Below are 18,075 nucleotides of genomic sequence, written 5' to 3' on the forward strand. Positions count from 1 at the left end.
ATGTCCTCTGCATGTGAATAACTTGGATGAAGGCTAAGTTCAGTTCTGGGTGAATTCTCCCTACTTCCAGTTCCTGGATCAACCAGCGGATCAGGACTGCATATTCCAAATCTGGGGATGTTTGAGTCAGCTTTTAATCAATGGATTTTTAAAATAAGGGAGCAGTTTCCAGGAAACTTCCAGTGAGAAGAAGGGTTATCACTAAGAAAGCAAGCCAAAACCTATAGCTGTATCAGTATGGTTGGATGTACTCTCTCAAGATTTCATCAGCCTTTTTGTGCTGCTGATTACTTAAATACTTCAAGTACATGTATTTTTGAAGTGGAATGAGAACAATCCCTCTCTCCCTCATGACAGAGGCAGGGGGAAAAATGTATTGAAGCCTTCTCTCTCCTTGTTTTTTTGGTTGTTTTTTTTTTTTTTAATTTTCTTGACCTCTAATGAGCTTCAGACTCAGTGAGACCTAAAAGCACAAAAAGTCAGCTGGATCCACTACCTGTCAGAGTACTGATACTTAGGTTTGGGGATTTGGTGGAATGGGGAAAGGAAGGAGGTTGTGACTGGAAGAGAAAAAAGATTTTTTTAAGCTGGATCACTGTTTCCCCAGATGCTTGGCCTGTTCCATTCTGGAATTGTAACAGCTATCAGAAGACAAGTTTCTTTAACATTCAGAAACTGTACAGATAAAGCAGTAAATTCTGCAATGTTCTATCATACAAATATTTGAGAGAAGGAAGAGCTATTTTACTAAATTATAATTTTCCTCGATGTGGGCTCTAGTGTATTAAAAAACAATTCTAATAAAGAGCAGTTGGAGAGCCAGGGTTGCTCTTAGCAGTATCCTGACCATGGCCACGAGCTGCTTTCCTAACCCAGTCCCATCTGTGACTGGAGATGGTGGGAGGCTGCTGTGTACACAAACACAGCCCCATGGCAGCAGAGCTGAGAGCAGCACGATGCTCACAAAGGAGCCAAGGTTTCCCTCGGCTCTTTTACAGCCCCTGGAGTGGATGGGATTCCTTTGAATGGCTGTAGATAAGGAGGAGAGCAGTGACAGTGGGTGAGTTTGGAGCTTCTGTGCTCAACTTTGCTTCTTACAATGGCCTTTGGGGAAATGCTGGCAGTGGATGATGACTAGAATTAAGAGGAGTTGCAAGATACTCCAAAGTTTCTCTCTGCTTCATTTGGTAACATAAGAATGACTGATAAGTTATTAACATAAAAGAACTTTTGGGTGTAGTATCTTATAAGAGGTGATCCTGTATAAACTTGTGTCAGGAACAGGATATCAGTTTTATATAAGTTTTCTCCCCAGCAAGCAAATAGTGTTTTCCAATGATTGATATAATTTGTGTAGGATGTTTAGACAGTCTGCTGTTCCAGTAAAATAATAGTGATAAATCCAAAAGTAGCATCAGGCATACTCAAAGAAATTCCTTATACCTTGCTCTTTATCTGCCTTCAATTTCCCTCTATATTTATGAGCAGTGGCTGCATTTCTTCCCTGCTATGCTCCACAAAGATAAATTCTGCATATTTAGAACTCAAGTGATGAGTAGCTAAAATCTGTGTTGAAGCTAACAGCATCATGGCCATTGCTAGTGTTCTAATAAATGTTTCAAATGCTCTATTTATATAAACATGCCAGTGCAGAGTGAAGTGTGACTGTTTTGATTTAGGCTTTGAAGAAAAGATATTTAACTGTGGGTGTGCATGAATGTACATAATACATGAAAGATATGGATGCATATTTCCAAACACATCCTGCTACAAATCTCCATGCACTCTCATCTCAAACATAGGTCCAAAAGATGCTTTAATGCCACCACTTGTTAAAAAACCTCAGCTGAAACCTGCGTGAACTCTTACTACGGAACAAATTATTGGATATGACAAGAATCTTGAAGATTTGAAACACAGTGCAATAGTTCTGTTCTTATCTGTTTATCATGTCCCATGTTGTTATCATAGAATCAGGGAATGGTTTGGGTTGGAAGTGACCTGAAAGATCCAGTATCCCAGGCTGCTCCAAGGCCTGTCCAGCCTGGTCAGTGATGGAGCAGCCTCAGCTTGTCTGGGCAACCTGTGCCAGGGCCTCAGCACCCTCAGAGGGAAAAATTTATTCCCAAGATATGATCTAAATTTCCCCTGTTTCAGTTTTGATGTTTGGTTTTTCTCTTCTGCCAGTGTCCAGTGCTGAACCTTAGTCTGACTGTTCCCTTCTGTGCAGGGGCTTGTTCTGCTTGGAGAGTTAATGGGCAGAGGTTGGGGCTCTCTTCAATGCACTGAATTTTTTTCATAAAGGAGAATCATAAAGGCTTCAGAGGAAGGAATCTGGTTCAGCATGTCAGACTTCGTCCCCACATACAGTCTTTGGAGTCTCTCTACTGTGAAAAAATCCTGGAGCTTGAGAAAGCAAATGCTTGCTGTCCCAAATGACTCAAAGCTGGAACAGGAAGCAGTCCAGTGTTCTCAACCACTTAAAACATCTGCTCTGTTCTCCTTACATCTTCTGAATGATTACTTTCAGGAAAGCCTGGCATTCCAAAAAAGCAGGCAGGTATAAAAAGAGAGATAAATGCATATTCTGACAAAAGATGTTGATTTGGAAAATAAAGTAAAAATTAAGGACATGAAGTAAAGAAACCTTCTTGCAGCTCCTTAGAGGTAGACAATCCACCTGTGCAGTCTACAGGCACAGTCACATGTGGGTTTGGATATTTCTTCTGTTGAATAGTTCAATTTCAGCAAACACTTAACTGAACTTGAGTGAATTACAAGCACTTTCCACCAGTGGAATTAAAAAAGTGTTTAAAAAAATAACAAAAGAAAGAGCACAATATTCAAACAGTTTTTCTCCTGATAGTTATTTAAATACTACTGAACATTCCTTCATGTTTTCTCTTCTTTATATTTATAAAAACCTATTGCAGTGCAGAATGTTCCAGTTTTGAGCTTGTCTTGGTTTGAACAGACAGGTGTCTGCTAAGGAAGGCAGGAACCTCCCTTGAAATGGAAAATGTAAACCCCTCTGAATTATTATAATTTTGAAATTAAGGGGCTCTCAGGCAAAGATATAGGAGTATGACTAATACTTTAATAAGAAAATTAAAAATACAAATGTGATAGAAGGAAAAAACCACTGCCAGAGTCAGAATAGGCCCTGACCCCCTGTGTTTCAGGGTGGTGGCACAGTCCCATTCCGTGGTGGCTCAGCCCTCCTGCAGTGCCAGCTGTGGTTCTGCTGGAGCAGGGATCCTGCACAAGGGTGCAGTTTTCCTCTGAAGCTCCAGGGGTGCTGGAGATGGGCCTGGTCTTCCTCTGGGAATGCAGTGGAGAAGAAAGCTGCTCCTCTGGGAATGCAGTGGGCAAAGGCTGCTGTGGTGTTCCAGTGTCAGATTGTATCCAGGTAGGAATGCTTGGCTCCTCACCTGGGCAGAGCATCTCCCAGTGGGATGCTGGAATTTGATCAGCCATGCAGGGACACTCAGTGGCCATGAACAGCAGAGATCTCCTGGAGGGAGGATTGGTTTTGGAAGAGATAAAGAAAACTGCCCAATGAACAGAAGAGAACTGCCCCACCTCTGACAGATGGTGATAGAATACACAGCCCCAGGCATATCTTCCAAACTAAGAGCTATGGTGTGTATTGTCCATGTGACCCAGCTCCCACTGGATGTTTTGGTACCCACAGATTTGATTTGGGTTCAGATTTCATGTCTTTCTCCAGCAATTTAAGAGGCCCTGCCATGGCTTGTGCTGCTCCGTGATGCCCCTAGATATCATTGTGAATGAACAACAAACATTGCCACCAAAGCAGACCATGTTTCTATTGGAGAAAAGTGTGTTTTCTGGATAGATAATTTCATGTGCACAGGCATGATGAGCCAGGTGACTGCCACTGGTTGCAGAAAAGCAGGCTGAGTTGATTGCTTCTAACAGGAATTCTTTATGCAGAGAGAAACTCCTGGAGCTAATGCTGATGGTTTGGGTTTCAGAGCAGTCCATCAGCGTCTGTGGTCATTACAGCTCTAGTTTCCTTTATTAATGCAAAATATTATTGTTTGCAAAGAAAATGGGAAATATGACAACTTTATAAAGCAGATTGCTCTTTTACTTGATGAACTGGCTTCACCTGTGAGTTCAGTCTAGTGGATTTAACTGGCTTTGTGTCACGGATAAATCAATCTACATTATGTGGGGCCTGACTTGGCATATTTTAAAAAGAATGCTAATCTGTTTATTTAAAGCACAAGCCTCAAAACAGAGTCAGTGTGCAAGCTCTTAACAATACCATTCCTTAAGTTGAGGCAGAAAAGAAAAATCTCAGCCTAAAAATAGCAGGGGTGCAAGAGATTTTATTGTGACTTTTCAGTTTTAGAGAAGGAGAAGCCCACAAAAAACCTCGATATTGATGCTATAATCCTATAACTCCATAGTTATTCCTAGTCAGATGTATTAACAGGGAGTTAATATTGAGAGTTCTTAGTAATTTATAGCGGAAAATGTAACAGAGTGGTAGTTCTAAATTATGCCATTCAGATTTAAAACCAGTTTTAAAGAAATCCATTGTGCACTGTGTGTGGTAATAAAAATGCCACAGATTTTGAATCGATACATACTAATGTGCTGAATGTTAGGCTGTAATAATTTTCAAAGATATACTTAATATTTTTTCTTTATCCTCATTTACTTTGCTGAGTGAAATGGGAACGCCTACATTCTTAAAAAAGTGGTGTGATGCAAGAACTAGTGTGGGTAAGAAAAAAGCAGTTTTGCCAACAGGTACATGTTTGTCCACGTGAGCCTTGCCAGAGTGAAAGCAGTGTCTGCTCTTTAGTGATGTTTAACTGCTGAGTGCACCCAGACACAGACTGCAACCCTCAGGTCATTTTGCATATTGAAAAGTTGTGGCTAGTTGACAGTTTGCCCATCTCTGGATTAAATGTGGAATTGGTAGTAATTGTGTAACTGTGAGATCATCTGTGAGTTAAAATCTGTGTTTACTTGTGATAAAAACTCCCAATCTGCAATAAACAGGGCCATTTTTCAGTATTCAAACACCCTCCCATTAGGAGGGGAGAGGAGAAAGAATGACATGTTCTTGAAAAAGATATAAAGCAGAGCAGTCTTGGTGAGAATAACATCAGATGAATCCTTGCCACCCCTGGGGTGAGCACCAGGCACTCTGGACCTTGTGGCTGTGGAACTCAGCACAGCAGAGAGAGGCTGGTGAAACATCCACAAATTTTCTTCCCAGCCCAGTTGTTTATCTTGTATGTTTTAAATACTAAGATTATCTCTACAGGATTAGTAGAATCCCTCAGATCTCTGAAAGGGCAGCTTCAAAGTTGGCTGAACCCCCACTGATGGAAGGGGTGAGGAATGCAGTGTGGGAAGCATCCATTAGGAGAAAATAATGCCTTGGTAACAAGGATTTGTGAGAAGGAACTGCTTAGCAAACACTCAAGGTTGTAATGAATCCTGTTTGGATATACAGATAAAAATTCCAAGCAGGAGAAAGTTGATACAGGAACTTGGAGCCTTCTAACAGCTTGGCTTCAAAGCTCAGTTTCTTTACATCTCAGACCAGGTGGGTCAATGCCAAGGATGGAGAAGCAGGTGGTGTTTGTTGGCTTTACTCCATAGGCCACAACTCAATTTCCTCTCCCCTTTCTGCTGCACTCTGCAGTCAAGAGTGTGAGACCAACCCTGTGCTCATCTAAATCAGTAATTAGGCTTTAATACCTGGTCTCAGGGCACTGTGGGAATTGCAGCTGTTCCGATCTTTTGGAGTGGATGGAATGGTGTGAGCCCTGCTGCTGAACATCCTTGTCCATCTTGGAATACTAACTTTGAACTCAATGTCAGTTTTAGTGTGTGGAATGTTTCTAAACGTGAAAACACAGTACCCTTTAAAAAAGAAATACATATATATTATTCATTTCTCCTAAGGGAATACTGGAATCTTTCTTTCAACTTTTAGACACAGATACACAGTTTCTACTTTAAGAGGCAGGATTTTCGTGTTATGGGGTTTTTTCCTCCCACAGCCTCCCCAGCTGATGCCTTTCCCACTTATTAATTGGGTATTCTGTCCTCAGTTGAGGGAGGGATGTGGGATAGCAAATTAATTATACGGAGTTGAACTATGATTCAGGGCCATGCTTCTTGGACTGCTAAGCCTGTTTTGATGAGCATGAAAATCCAGAAACACCTAGCAGAGATTGTTTCCATCCTCTGGAGTAGATTTCCAGTGTGTAAAGGAGAGCAGTGGCTGTATCAGGAGTTTCCTGTTGGTGGGTTAGTGGTGGAGCTGTAAGAAATGCGAGCCAGGACTGACTTTTGGCTGTCCATTAATTATGCTGGACAGGCAGGACTGACATGGAACTTTGGCTTTTCTGAGCCTTTTCAGTCCTCCATGCTTTTAAAAATTACTTTAACATGAGGGGGGCTTTTGATAGTGCATTATTTGTCTTTTTATCAGCATTGCTCATGGAATTAGTTTTAAGTGGGCAGTAGTCTGAGGGGGGCAAATGTCAGGAACTACAGTCATGGAGGTGGCTGTAGGACAGTAATGTAACAAAAGTAAGTGGATTAAACCCTTAATGCCACTAGAGAAAAGATTTGTGTGTCCAGCTGCCTGTGAAGCCAAACAGTTTGTTAGGTGCCTATGCAAAAAAGGCTTGGATTAAAAAAAAAAAAAAAACAAAATGGGAGAAGGTTTTGTGACTTCAGCAGCAGCTCTGGTCAGTGCCACCTTGCAGGGATCTGTGCTGAACAACCCCAGCAATGGCCCAGCAGAAAGGTAAACAGCTTAATGGAATTCATCAGGGTATTAAAGGTACAGCTCTGCAAGCATGAAAATAAGCAGAGAACTGAGGCAGAAGAACTGATATTAGCAGAACAGAGAGAAAAAGAGAAAAGTCAACTCAACAAACACACGTGAAAATAACCCCAGTGATGCAGTAGCACCCTGAAAATTTAAGAAATAATTCATGTGTGGTTGAAAGAGTGTGAAGTGATAACAGGGAGCTGTGGCTGCAGAGACTTGGCATCTGGTCCTGGAGCAAATAAACCTGAGTTGTTGACTTTGGGGCTTAGCTCAGCAGCAGAGAGAGGAGAATGTGACCACATCCAAGGTTAGGGTGTTTGTGACTTGCAGGATTTGATGCAAGGGTAGTGGATTTGGGAGTCACGGCAATTGATCACTATTTGAGTGGAAAATACAATTTTTTCTGTATTTCACTGATTTGTTTAGCATTTAAATGTATTAGTTTATTGCACATTGTACTATCCCTTTCACACTTCTTTTTTAAGATTGCTTGATAATATGTTTAGGTGGTACCTCCTGAAAATTCAGGTATATTATAGAATATTTCACAATAGCAACTAAAATGCTTGTTTGGTAAAGTCATTGAAAATTATTTCCTTTTTTTTCAATTACCTACTAAAAATGAGGACATTCTTTCAAAGTCAGTGAGAGTTCACATGATTAATCATAAAGATCCATTTTGAAACCCCCTTGTACTCTATAATAATAGAAGAGCTACAAACTTCATTTTATTTTATTCATTACTTATTATGTCCCCTTTAGAACCATTTCTTTATTATAGTCTAACATGTAAATAATATTTGGACTACTTTTAGAGTACACAGTACTATAAAACTCCAATTACTTACTTTGACAACTGTTATGCCAGTTATTAATATGCACTTTAAAGTTGAGTTCTCCTTCCTGTTTAGTCACTCTGTGGTTTAGTGGTGTTTGTTAAAAATTATATGACTGCTCATACAGCATAAAAATGAATTTTAAAAATTCCTCTGCTCAAGAGCATTAGGCAGTACAAGCTCCATAGGAGGCTTTTGATGGCCAGTGTTTTTCATAATTGCTTGTTAAAGAGTTTCTTGCAATGTAGAAAGCCATGTAAACCAAGAGGGGCATTGTTTGGGGTGGATATGCCAGATTCTTTAAGCTCTGCCCTCAAAATCAGAGTAACCACTGGGCTTAGAAAGGGCAATGTGTTTGGAGGAGGAGGAGGAGGTGGTACTGGACTCATGTTCCCCAAACACTATAACCCATTTCCCAGCCAGACAACATTCTCCTTCCTTTATTTGCAAGCTTAGAGTCCATCATAAAGTCTGTGAACTGCAATAGGCCTTTGTGTTAAGGTGTTTACCCTGGGAAAATGTGGATATAAATAAATTTAAATACTGGATGTGGGAGTAGGAGGCATTCTCAGTAGTAATGTAGACACACCTTCATGCACCATACCAGGCGAGATGGCACTGCTTCAGGAAAGGCTGTAAAAAGAAGAATAAAAAAGGGTTGTATAAAACAATTTAGTATTTCTGAGGGAGACTCTAAAATTTTCCATAGCTGTGTGGTACATTTTTATTAATAGGCTGTAATGTACCTTTCATCATCATTCAGATGTAACTGAGGGAGGCTTTTAGAGCACAGCAGTGACATTTCCACAATCTTGACAACAGTGAATCCATGTCCTGGGCTTACCAGGCAATGGTTTCAGCACCACTGTACACTGCAGTTTCATGCTGTGGTTTTACCCATCTTTTCAGCAACTCTCCAGCCACTGCTGGATGGATGTTAAATGCTCTGAGTGTGTTCATGTTGCTAAGTTGTTGGTGCGCTGCGAAAATACCCAATTTAAGGTACTGCTATGAGTTTTTCTCTGGAGGGAGCCTGATTTCTCCATTGTCTTTGTAGGTGATCATCACATCTTGCCTGGAACTTCCCTCTCGCTTCCTCCATGCTCAGGAAGGCACATTGTGTTTCTAGTCTGGGCATTTTTCACGGGCTTGTTTTTCCCTGAGTGCACGAGTCCATGAATTGATGAGGGTGGAGCCAAAGTCAGCACGGGCAGATCTCTCACAGGAACCTGCAGATACCTGTGTCCTCATTTTGCCATTGCAGATTTGCATTTGCCATCCAAGTGCATGTTGTGTTTCCTTGTCCACACGACTCCTCACATGTGCATGGGGGTTTGTAAACAAAAATGGAATTGGCATAATGATGAAAAACAAGCAAATTCCTACAATGTGTCAATGTGTCTGCCCTGACTTCCCATCTGGGATGGAATTCATAAGGCAGTTAATGAGCTTTCCATGTGACTGTGTTTGACGTACCCAAGCATTCTTTGGTCTCTCACCCCTAGCTGTGGAAGTAAAGTCTCTGATTCTGATTGCCAGAACCCCCCTGATTGCTGCTGGAGTTATTGGTGGCCTCTTCATCATCGTCATCATGGGCCTGACATTCGCCGTGTACGTTCGGCGCAAAAGCATCAAGAAGAAGAGAGCGCTGCGGAGGTTCCTGGAGACTGAGGTGAGCCAGGGCTGCTCCTCACAGGCTGTCTGGGGAGGCATGCAGGGCTCTCTGCTGTTATATTAGAGATGTTCAGGTCTTCCATGACCTGTAGAAATCCTTCTGCTTACCTGTGCAGACTGAACTGGTGAAAAGAGCAAAGTGGTTTCAAGGTGCTGGTTTTCTGTGCAAGTACGGATTCATGGCTCCTGAAGAGCAGGAAAAGTGTCCCACCAGATTTCTCAGCTCCCATCCTGCTCTCCACTGAACTTCTATCCCAGTTCATCAGTACATTTAGCAGCTCTCATGCTGAAATATTACAGGGTTTCATTCTGGCCATATGTAGGTTGACTTTTAAGGCTAAAGTTCTTTCCACAAGCTCTGGTACAAACTTCATGCTTAAAGGCAGACGTTGTAACTTACTGTTGTTCCCAGTGCCTACAATACCTTTGTAGTGCAAATTTTGTCAAAATCCAGACTGCAGATTTTGTAGTGCAGATTTTGTCAAAGCCTGTAATATTATATTTTATTAAGCTAAGATACTTCACAGAGCTGAACCAATGGAAGTTCACAGTTCTACTGGCAATAGCATGTAGCAGAGCTAGAGCACAGTGCTGTGATGGCTCCATCCTGCTCTTTGAAGTGTCACTAGTGAAGGGGGAAATCCAGGATGTATATTTAAATAGAACATTAAATGTACATCTATCAGCTACTGCAGTGGTGATTACTGCAATCTCCTCAGTCCGATATTTGAGACACGTTGCAAATGATGGTATTTTTAAATTAGGATGCTCCTTTGTGAGGTAATAAAGCTTGGAAATGCTGTTAGCTAGTGACTCTTTGATAAGGCATTATTGACAGTGCTGTTTTCTCTTCTGTTCCAAGGGTTCTGCTCCCACTCATCTCCACTGTAGATGCTGGGAGTACATGATTTATGCATCCCCAGTCTGTTTGCACAAGTATCTTCGTGTTTGGCTAGAATTTGTGTTGCTTGTTAAACACTGTTCAGCTGTATAGAAAGCTTAACAATACTCAGTGTCTTTAGATTAATAAATCTTGCCACTGTATCAGCCCATACTTAAGCATAAATTATTTTAAGCAGGTGGTTCTCCTTGCATTGGCTTTGAAGTCCAGATTTCATTTTTCATTTGGTCAGATAAAAGCTGTGGCTGGCAATAGTCCTGAGGGACCAGGGCCTCCTACTGAACATGTGGGGAAGCTGCTGTCTTGGCTGAGAAACTGAAGATTAAATCAGGAGCATCCTGAAATAAACACACAAGCAATTAGCTTTAGTTGAAGTCTCTCTTTTTAGCTGGAGGCTGTAACAGGACTTACTTTTTCTGTCGATCATTCTCCATCAAACCCTACAAGCCTGGTTTTAGACCCCCACAACACATCCCCACCCCTCCCTGCCGTTCCTGTGTTGGTGGACTGTGGCACAGAACACTTTTGCATCCTTCACAAACTGAAATTACAGAAGTGTGCTGGCAGCATGCCTAATTTTCTTTTACAGCAAACCTTTCTTTTAGGGTATAAATACTGAACATCTAAAGTGGGAAGAGAAATCAGTCAACTTGCTGCTTGCAACTTTTGTTATGTTTTCTTACCTGTTAATTGCCAGGTACTGGTATTTTTACCTGAACAAAATTAATTAGTTTGGTCAACTAATTAAGTAGTTCATGGCACCCAAAGAGCTAAAAGAAGAAGTAGTTCTCAAACTGCAGAGCATGGCGCATTGAAGTGCTGCATTGTTTTCAAACCAATTTCAGTAGGAGGAGCTCTGAATTATTTTCCTCATCCTATAAAGGAACAAAATGTTTGTTGTATTGAGTATTGTGCTCTACGTGTATTTTTAATTTATTTTTAAAGAAGGATTGTTTTTCTGGCAGAGATGGTATGAGATCTAAGAGCATTTTTAACTGAATGTGCCATTGTGGCTCATTTACAAAGTTTCTTGGGACATCTTGAGCAAATTGTTTAATTGCAGTAAATTAGTGGCTGTTATAAATTAGTTGTCTGCTCTAAGGTGTTTTCTTCCTAAAGCTGTCTTCCTGTGTGGTAAAACAGAAGTTCAGAAAAATTGTCCCTTCTTCAAAACAGAATAAGAATGTGATGAGCCGTTTAGTCCAGGCCATTAAAAAGAAATATGGCCAACTTAAAAGACACTAAAATGGGCAAAATAGGATGTGGTACACTGATAATAAATGCTATATTTCTGTCATCTAGAAAATATTTATACTGCCTCCATTATCAAAAGTCCTTGGATGTGTTACTCTGACACCAATTCAATTTCCAGTTCATAATTCCATCATGCAGTTTCTGGTGGAAATTACTGCATTTGAGTGAAGACTTGCTTTATCAGGTCTCTTGGTTTCGTGGCGTTGCTCGTTTGCTTTTGAAGATGAAAAATCCCTCCAAGAGTTGGCAGGGCAGGGGTCAATAGATCTCCACCACTATCTTGTTCCAGTATTTCCTTGGGTTGGTTACTCTCAGTACAAACTTGTGACGGGTCTCTGTGTTCAGCAGTATTTGGGACTGTTGGGTTTTCCTTGCAGCTGGTGGAACCCTTGACCCCGAGCGGCACGGCGCCCAACCAAGCCCAGCTCCGCATCCTGAAGGAGACAGAGCTGAAGAGAGTCAAGGTCCTGGGCTCTGGTGCCTTTGGAACAGTGTACAAGGTGAGAGCCTTCCCCACACAGCCCTCTTTTACCTCTGGAGCAGGCAACTTCTGCATTGCAGTAGAGCAGCTTTTCCCAGGGGTGGTTCCTGAGCCCTGGCAGAGAAGGGAGACTGGAATTGAGTGCAAGGAACTCATCTATAGTATTTGCAGGGAAATGTCCTGATGAAGGAAGGAATGATTAATCTGACTCCAGGTTCTCAGAAGGCTAATTTATTACTTTGTAATACTATATTATATTAAAGAATACTATACTATACTAAAGAATACAGAAAGGATACTTACTCAATGCTAAAAAGATAATAATGAAAAGTCATGTCTCTTTCCAGAGTCCTGACACAGCTTGGCACTGATTGGCCATTGAGTCAAAATAACTCACACTAGAATCCAATGAAACAATCTCCAGACACATTCCAAAGGACAAAACACAGGAGAAGTGAATGAGATAAGAATTGTTTTCCTTTTCTCTGAGGCTTCTCAGCTTCCCAGGAGAAAAATCCTGGGCAGAAGGGTTTTTTTCAGAGAATGTGAATGACACACTCATCCTCAGCATCAAATGGTACATGCAAATATTATTTCTTGGTGAGCAAAGACATGTCAGCCCCAGTCATTTTTGTGTGCAAGAGGGTTACACAAGCTGGACTGTCCTGCTGGCAAAGTGCGGCACCAAGGTTTGCCCTTCTGCTCTTGCCTAAGAGTGCCTTTTATCATCTTCCATCTTTTGGAAAGATGGATAAACATTGTCTTTCACAAGTGTCACCTGGATCTTGCAACAGCAATAATACCTAGTAAAAACAATGCCATTACCTAAACTGTAACACTTCTTGTTTCTTCCATTTAAACAGAAAAGATGAGTTACTTCAGGGTACCCTTTAACAACTGGGATGTGAGAGTGGAACTCACAATGGAGAAAGTACTTCAGTTAAAGAAGTATTTACTTTTTATGGTCTGTTGGTCATGTCCAGATCTCAAGAGGGATATGAAGTAGGGCTTAGTGGGCAAGTCAAAGCAATTCCCCAACCCTTTGGGAGCAGCCCAAACCTGCCAGATCAAGGTGGTAGGTCAGAGCACCTGCATGTGTCCTCAAAGAGGAGAGGAAAGGTAGGAAGCACAGACCACTATAGCAACAAAGTGATGGGAACAGATTTATGAATAACAAGTTTAAATATAGTTAGATGATAATAAAGTGATAGAGATGGATGCCATGAGGTTGACAAGAACACAGCAATAGTCAAGAATGAAGGAAAAGTAGCTCAAGATGGTTTGTGAATTTTAATTTTAAATTTCCTTTTTAGCCACCTAAGTTTTTGATCCTCAGGTATTAAGTAATTAGACAAACAGCCCCTAAATTTTTCACTCTAAATATATTAGTCTCAGGGTGGTCTGTTCCTTCATGATGTTATGATCTGGTGATAAAGTTTTGAGAGTTTACTGATAGCTTCAAATTTGAGCATCAGAATCCAGACAGAAAATCTAGATTTTTGTTTGATTATATCCAAAGCAGTATCAGAATATCTGAGTAATTAGAAAATGTGCATCATGTCCATGCTGCTATTGCTCTTTAGAGATCCTGTTGTGGACAAGAAAATCAAGGATGTTCACTGATACAAAATGTTTCATTTTATATCAGAGTTTAGTTTTGATGTAAGAAGTAGTTTTATGGATTTTTTAAAAATTTTGTAATTTTGTGTATTCTCCCTTCTGAGTCCCATAACTGATCTACATAACATGACAGACTGTGTCAAAAAGAACTGTAACTATGAATCAAGTTTTTCTGATTGTTGTCTTATTAGTCTTCTTTTTTTCTTTTTCTAGGGGATCTGGGTCCCTGAGGGAGAAACAGTAAAGATTCCTGTGGCCATTAAGATCCTTAATGAAACCACTGGTCCAAAAGCCAACGTGGAGTTTATGGATGTAAGTGAGACAAAAGCAGTGGTTTTGGGTTTTGGCAGGGGTTGTGTCTTCCTGTAGCCCACAGAGGTTGTAAAGACAAATTCCTGCCAGTTTTCTTTCTTTATATTTAATTGTACACAGCACCTGGCAGGGCTGGGTTTTCCACTGCATGTACCCCAAGGTGCTTGGAGTTTTATAATAATTTGTTTTTCTGTCAGGATAAGACTAAAACTCCTCTGTCTCATGGGCCACATATTGTATCTTTCTGTGGCAGAAAAGCCATGGAAGAGAGAGGAAGAGTTGCAGGGGAGGATCTCACCATGCATGCAGGTCTGAATTGATGTAGAACTCACAGGAAGAGAAATTCAGCTCAGTTTTCCTCCACTTTGGTGTTCTGAGACTCTGGGAGCTGGCAGCAGCAGCAAAGCATAACAGGGACAAGGGGAAAATTAAAATATACTGGATTTAAAAGTCCTTTTGCTTTACTAATCTGAAATACCATGGATAAGAGGTCGAGATGGTAATTTCCATGAATGTTCTATGATCACAGAGGCTTTGCACTCAGTTTTCAGCTCTGTGTCAAGATCAAGGCTTATTGACACCATGAATCTTTATGTCTTATTCAGTGACAATTTTTTGACAAGTCATAGAAATTTGCACTCTTTTTGTAGGTCCCTCTTGTGAACTTGAAAATTGCATGACTTTTAAATCTTGCTGATCTGTTCAGTGTGTAGGCCTAATTTGTGAGCATTAATGAGACTGTAAGCCACAAGGAGAAGGTATTCCCTTTACTATATAGTCTATTTTTCCTAGAAGTGAACAGAAATGTGCAGTTATGGATTTATGTGTTCCAGACAGCTGTTTCATGTCTGAGTTCTTAGGCAGTTGAAGGAAGACTGTGTAGAGGAAGGGATTTCCTGTGTTTTTTACAGAGCACTGCACATTTGTATTGGTTAGATCATTTCCAACCATGATGATTCTATCATTCACTGGTTCTGTTGCATTCAGTAATTATTTTGCACAAATAATAGATTAAAAAGGCAGTTTTGGCACTGTTTAAAAGGAATTAATTGCACTAAAGGGATAACAAGTATTAGATATGTTTGCTTAATGGACAAAGAGTCTTGCTAATAATACAGCTACTCAAAGAGAACAGGTGAACTGGATGTCAGTGGTCAGTCAGTGATTCCAGCCTAAAGGTGAGGGAATTGTTATCACTGTGTGAAAGTCAGTGGAACTGAGCAATTTGTACCAGATCAGGATCTGACCCCTGATCTGATAGAGAAATAGCAGTAACAGCTCCTCCTCTGATACTGATTAACCTCGAAGCAAAGAAAACATAAGGTCCTTGGTAGAAGGCAAAGTTGCTTGTCTGAGGTTTCACAGCTCAGCTTAGGTCACTTTAGTTCACTAGACCATCCTTCCCCCCAGTGTTTGCACCAGAACATCTGATAAATGGCTCAGAAATGAAGAGGCTTTTGGGAACTCTGGACGTTTTTGGCTGTACAGTTACAGTAGGAAAGGTTTCTCTTTAAATTAATAGTTTCTCCTGAGTTTCTCCCAGTGGCTGCAAGATGAGAGAAAAGGTAAAGTTGTCTTGAGTTCTTGAGGTTAAAAAAATAACCCTTAGGTTGTTTATAATTATTAAAAAAAGAATTAGACTTCATCATTACTTGATACAGGTGGCAGTAAGGAGAAATAATATGTTTTCTATCAGTTCTGCTTTTGATATATGTGCAGTGATTTGTAATCCTTTTCTGTACTGCATTGATGAAGATGATTAAATTTCATTCTTGTGAAAGTTATGGTTTTAATGTGACTACTCCTCCCTGTCCCAAAAAAGACATAGTTTTAAACATTTTAAAAATTTAAGCCAAAATTTAAATTATGAGGAGATAACCTAAATATCTTTCACTGAAATGTAAGTTAGAGTAAAAATTGTTTTACTCATTCTCTTCAAGACTTTAGTCAGTACAGCTATCCTGATAAAACTGGATACTGTTTACTCATTTTATAAGGAAATATGCAAAAGTACTTCTGAATGCAAAATGCATCAGTTGTACTTCAATAAAAAGAGTGTTGTTGGTTAAAAGCACTTGTGTCATATTTTGAAAGGTATATAGGTGGCTAAATGCCACTGTGAACGTGGTGGAGTTAATTCTTTCTTAAAAAGGGTCTGACAGTGTTGGTAGTGAATGGGAAGAGGAGGTTAGTGGGAAAGTGTCATTACATGAGTCGCACCCTTGGCTTTGTAGGTGTGCTTTTGTCAGCAATTACTTCTTCCTGGGTCAGGAGAGTCCTTGTACCTGTAAGTAAAAGTTAGCATTCCTCTTAGAAAGGCTCTGGAAAATGGAAAGCCTTTGGCAAGCAGCATTTTGTGTGCAGAGGGAGTACCTGGGACTCTTCAGTGTCCACAGAAATGGCTGCTCTGGATGTTAGTGGCACTGCCCATACACCTGGTGAAAACTTCTGATGCTGGCAGAACGTGAGTCCAAAAGGGCCCTGCAGCTCCTGAAATTCTGCTAAACGTTATGCTGAAGGAGTAAAGAAAAACAATTTGGCTCCTGGGATGTCATTTCAGCAGCCTGAAGCCCTGCTAATGGGGCAGTAATGACTGTAATGATATAATGCCTGATGTCAGCTCTGCTGCTCTGGCTAAGCACCTCCCATCAGGAGATGATGAATTGCCCATCATCCAAAAGCACAGCCCTTATCTGGGATTTTTCTTGAGGGAGCCACAGCAGAGTTTATTTTCCAGGCTTTCTCCACCCATTCCCAGCTAGCCCCTTCCCTTTGCTCCCTGTGTTTGTCACTAGATTTGTCACTGCAGTAGGTCTGTGTCTGCTACAGCAATACAAGCTGGAATCTCCAAAGTAGCCTGGACCAGGGCAGAGCTAGACTGCACAGGAGGCCTTCTCTGGATTTATTTTCACCACACACAGGTTGCTGTTACTGCTTTGTCAAGTGTAGGTTTACCCTATTTCCCCACATGCTTCTGGGTGTGTATTGTGTCTGGGATAATGATGGAGTCTAAAGGATTTTCCCCTCAGCATGGTCATGTGCTTAAGTTGCAGGGCAGAGTTTCTGCTCTGGCATGTCCCCAAAAGGGGCTGGAGTTTGAATTCAGAGTGCAAGTTTGAATTCTGCCTGCACCTGTGTGTGGGAGGGAGTCACCAGCAAGACACAGAGGAATCAGGAAGGAGCTCAGTCCTGCTTCTCACCCTAAGGCTGGGAACAGAATATATGATGGTCCTGAGTTTTATGGAGGTAAGAGAATCTTGTGGTGAGAAAAACAGGCAAATGTGCAGCTGAGAAGCTACTTGGTAGTAGAACAGGAGCTACAATTTCACTTGGGAGAATAATTTCACCTCCTCAGCCTCAATTTGTGTGACTGTTATGATTGTCTGATAAGTCAAGTAGCCATTGGCCTGGTCAGATTATTTAACATCAAGCCAGATACTCAACTGACAATGTAATGAATTCTAAGGACATGCTGCAGTTGGAAAGCAGAGCAAACAGCCTTTGAGGCTGAAAATATGTTCTTAAAAAACTTGTCATGGGGAAACAGTTGGTGAGGGACTTTCCTCTAAGCTTGATGTTTCCAGGAAGTAATCCTAAGAGCTGTGGTTGTGTCCAGGATTTTGATCCACTTACAAGTTTAATCTATCCTCCCTGAGTTTAAATGCTCCATTATCTGTTAGAATATAATTAGAGGCTGCAAGCACAAGTCAGCATCCACAGAGTTCCTTGGGAGTCCCTGAGCTCATTGAGATGAAGACAGTTTGACTGATGGTGGTCAGCTGATATTGGGCCAGAAGCTAATAATAGAAGGCAGTGCTGCTTAGCTAGGTGAGAAAGTTAACTTGGGAAAAATTAAACTGAAGGCTTTGGGATTTATGGTTGGAAATAAATTTCCCATTCTCATTTGTTTCCTGGTAAGAGAGCTTCAGAGGCAGTTGGTTTCTTTTATGGTTTTATAATTAAGATCTAGAGGCTTCCTGGCTTGGTCTGTGCTCGCTGCAGTTGCTGCTGTCTGCAGTGGCAGCACTTGGAGTGTGGGAGGACATTTGTCACACCAAGTGCAGAGGTGGTAAGTGACAGTGACCTCCACCAGACATGTAGCAAGCAAATTAAAGCTGCATGTAGGGGACTGACACCCACATCTTTTATTTATGTCTGGCCT

General features: G+C 41.0%; 1 protein-coding gene across 5 annotated transcripts in view; it reads left to right on the forward strand.

Annotated features, from left to right (window-relative positions):
* ERBB4 (erb-b2 receptor tyrosine kinase 4) overlaps positions 1 to 18,075 on the forward strand; it is a 578,878-nt gene that overhangs the window by 450,662 nt on the left and 110,141 nt on the right. For all 5 annotated transcript variants that reach the window (XM_064433627.1, XM_064433628.1, XM_064433629.1 and 2 more), the window contains exons 17-19: positions 9,211 to 9,343; positions 11,878 to 12,000; positions 13,815 to 13,913. In XM_064433627.1, coding sequence (XP_064289697.1) covers positions 9,211 to 9,343; positions 11,878 to 12,000; positions 13,815 to 13,913 — 355 coding nt within the window. The remainder of the gene's footprint in view (positions 1 to 9,210; positions 9,344 to 11,877; positions 12,001 to 13,814; positions 13,914 to 18,075) is intronic.

This window comes from Passer domesticus, chromosome 10, assembly GCF_036417665.1.
Source record: "Passer domesticus isolate bPasDom1 chromosome 10, bPasDom1.hap1, whole genome shotgun sequence".
NCBI lineage: Eukaryota > Metazoa > Chordata > Aves > Passeriformes > Passeridae > Passer > Passer domesticus.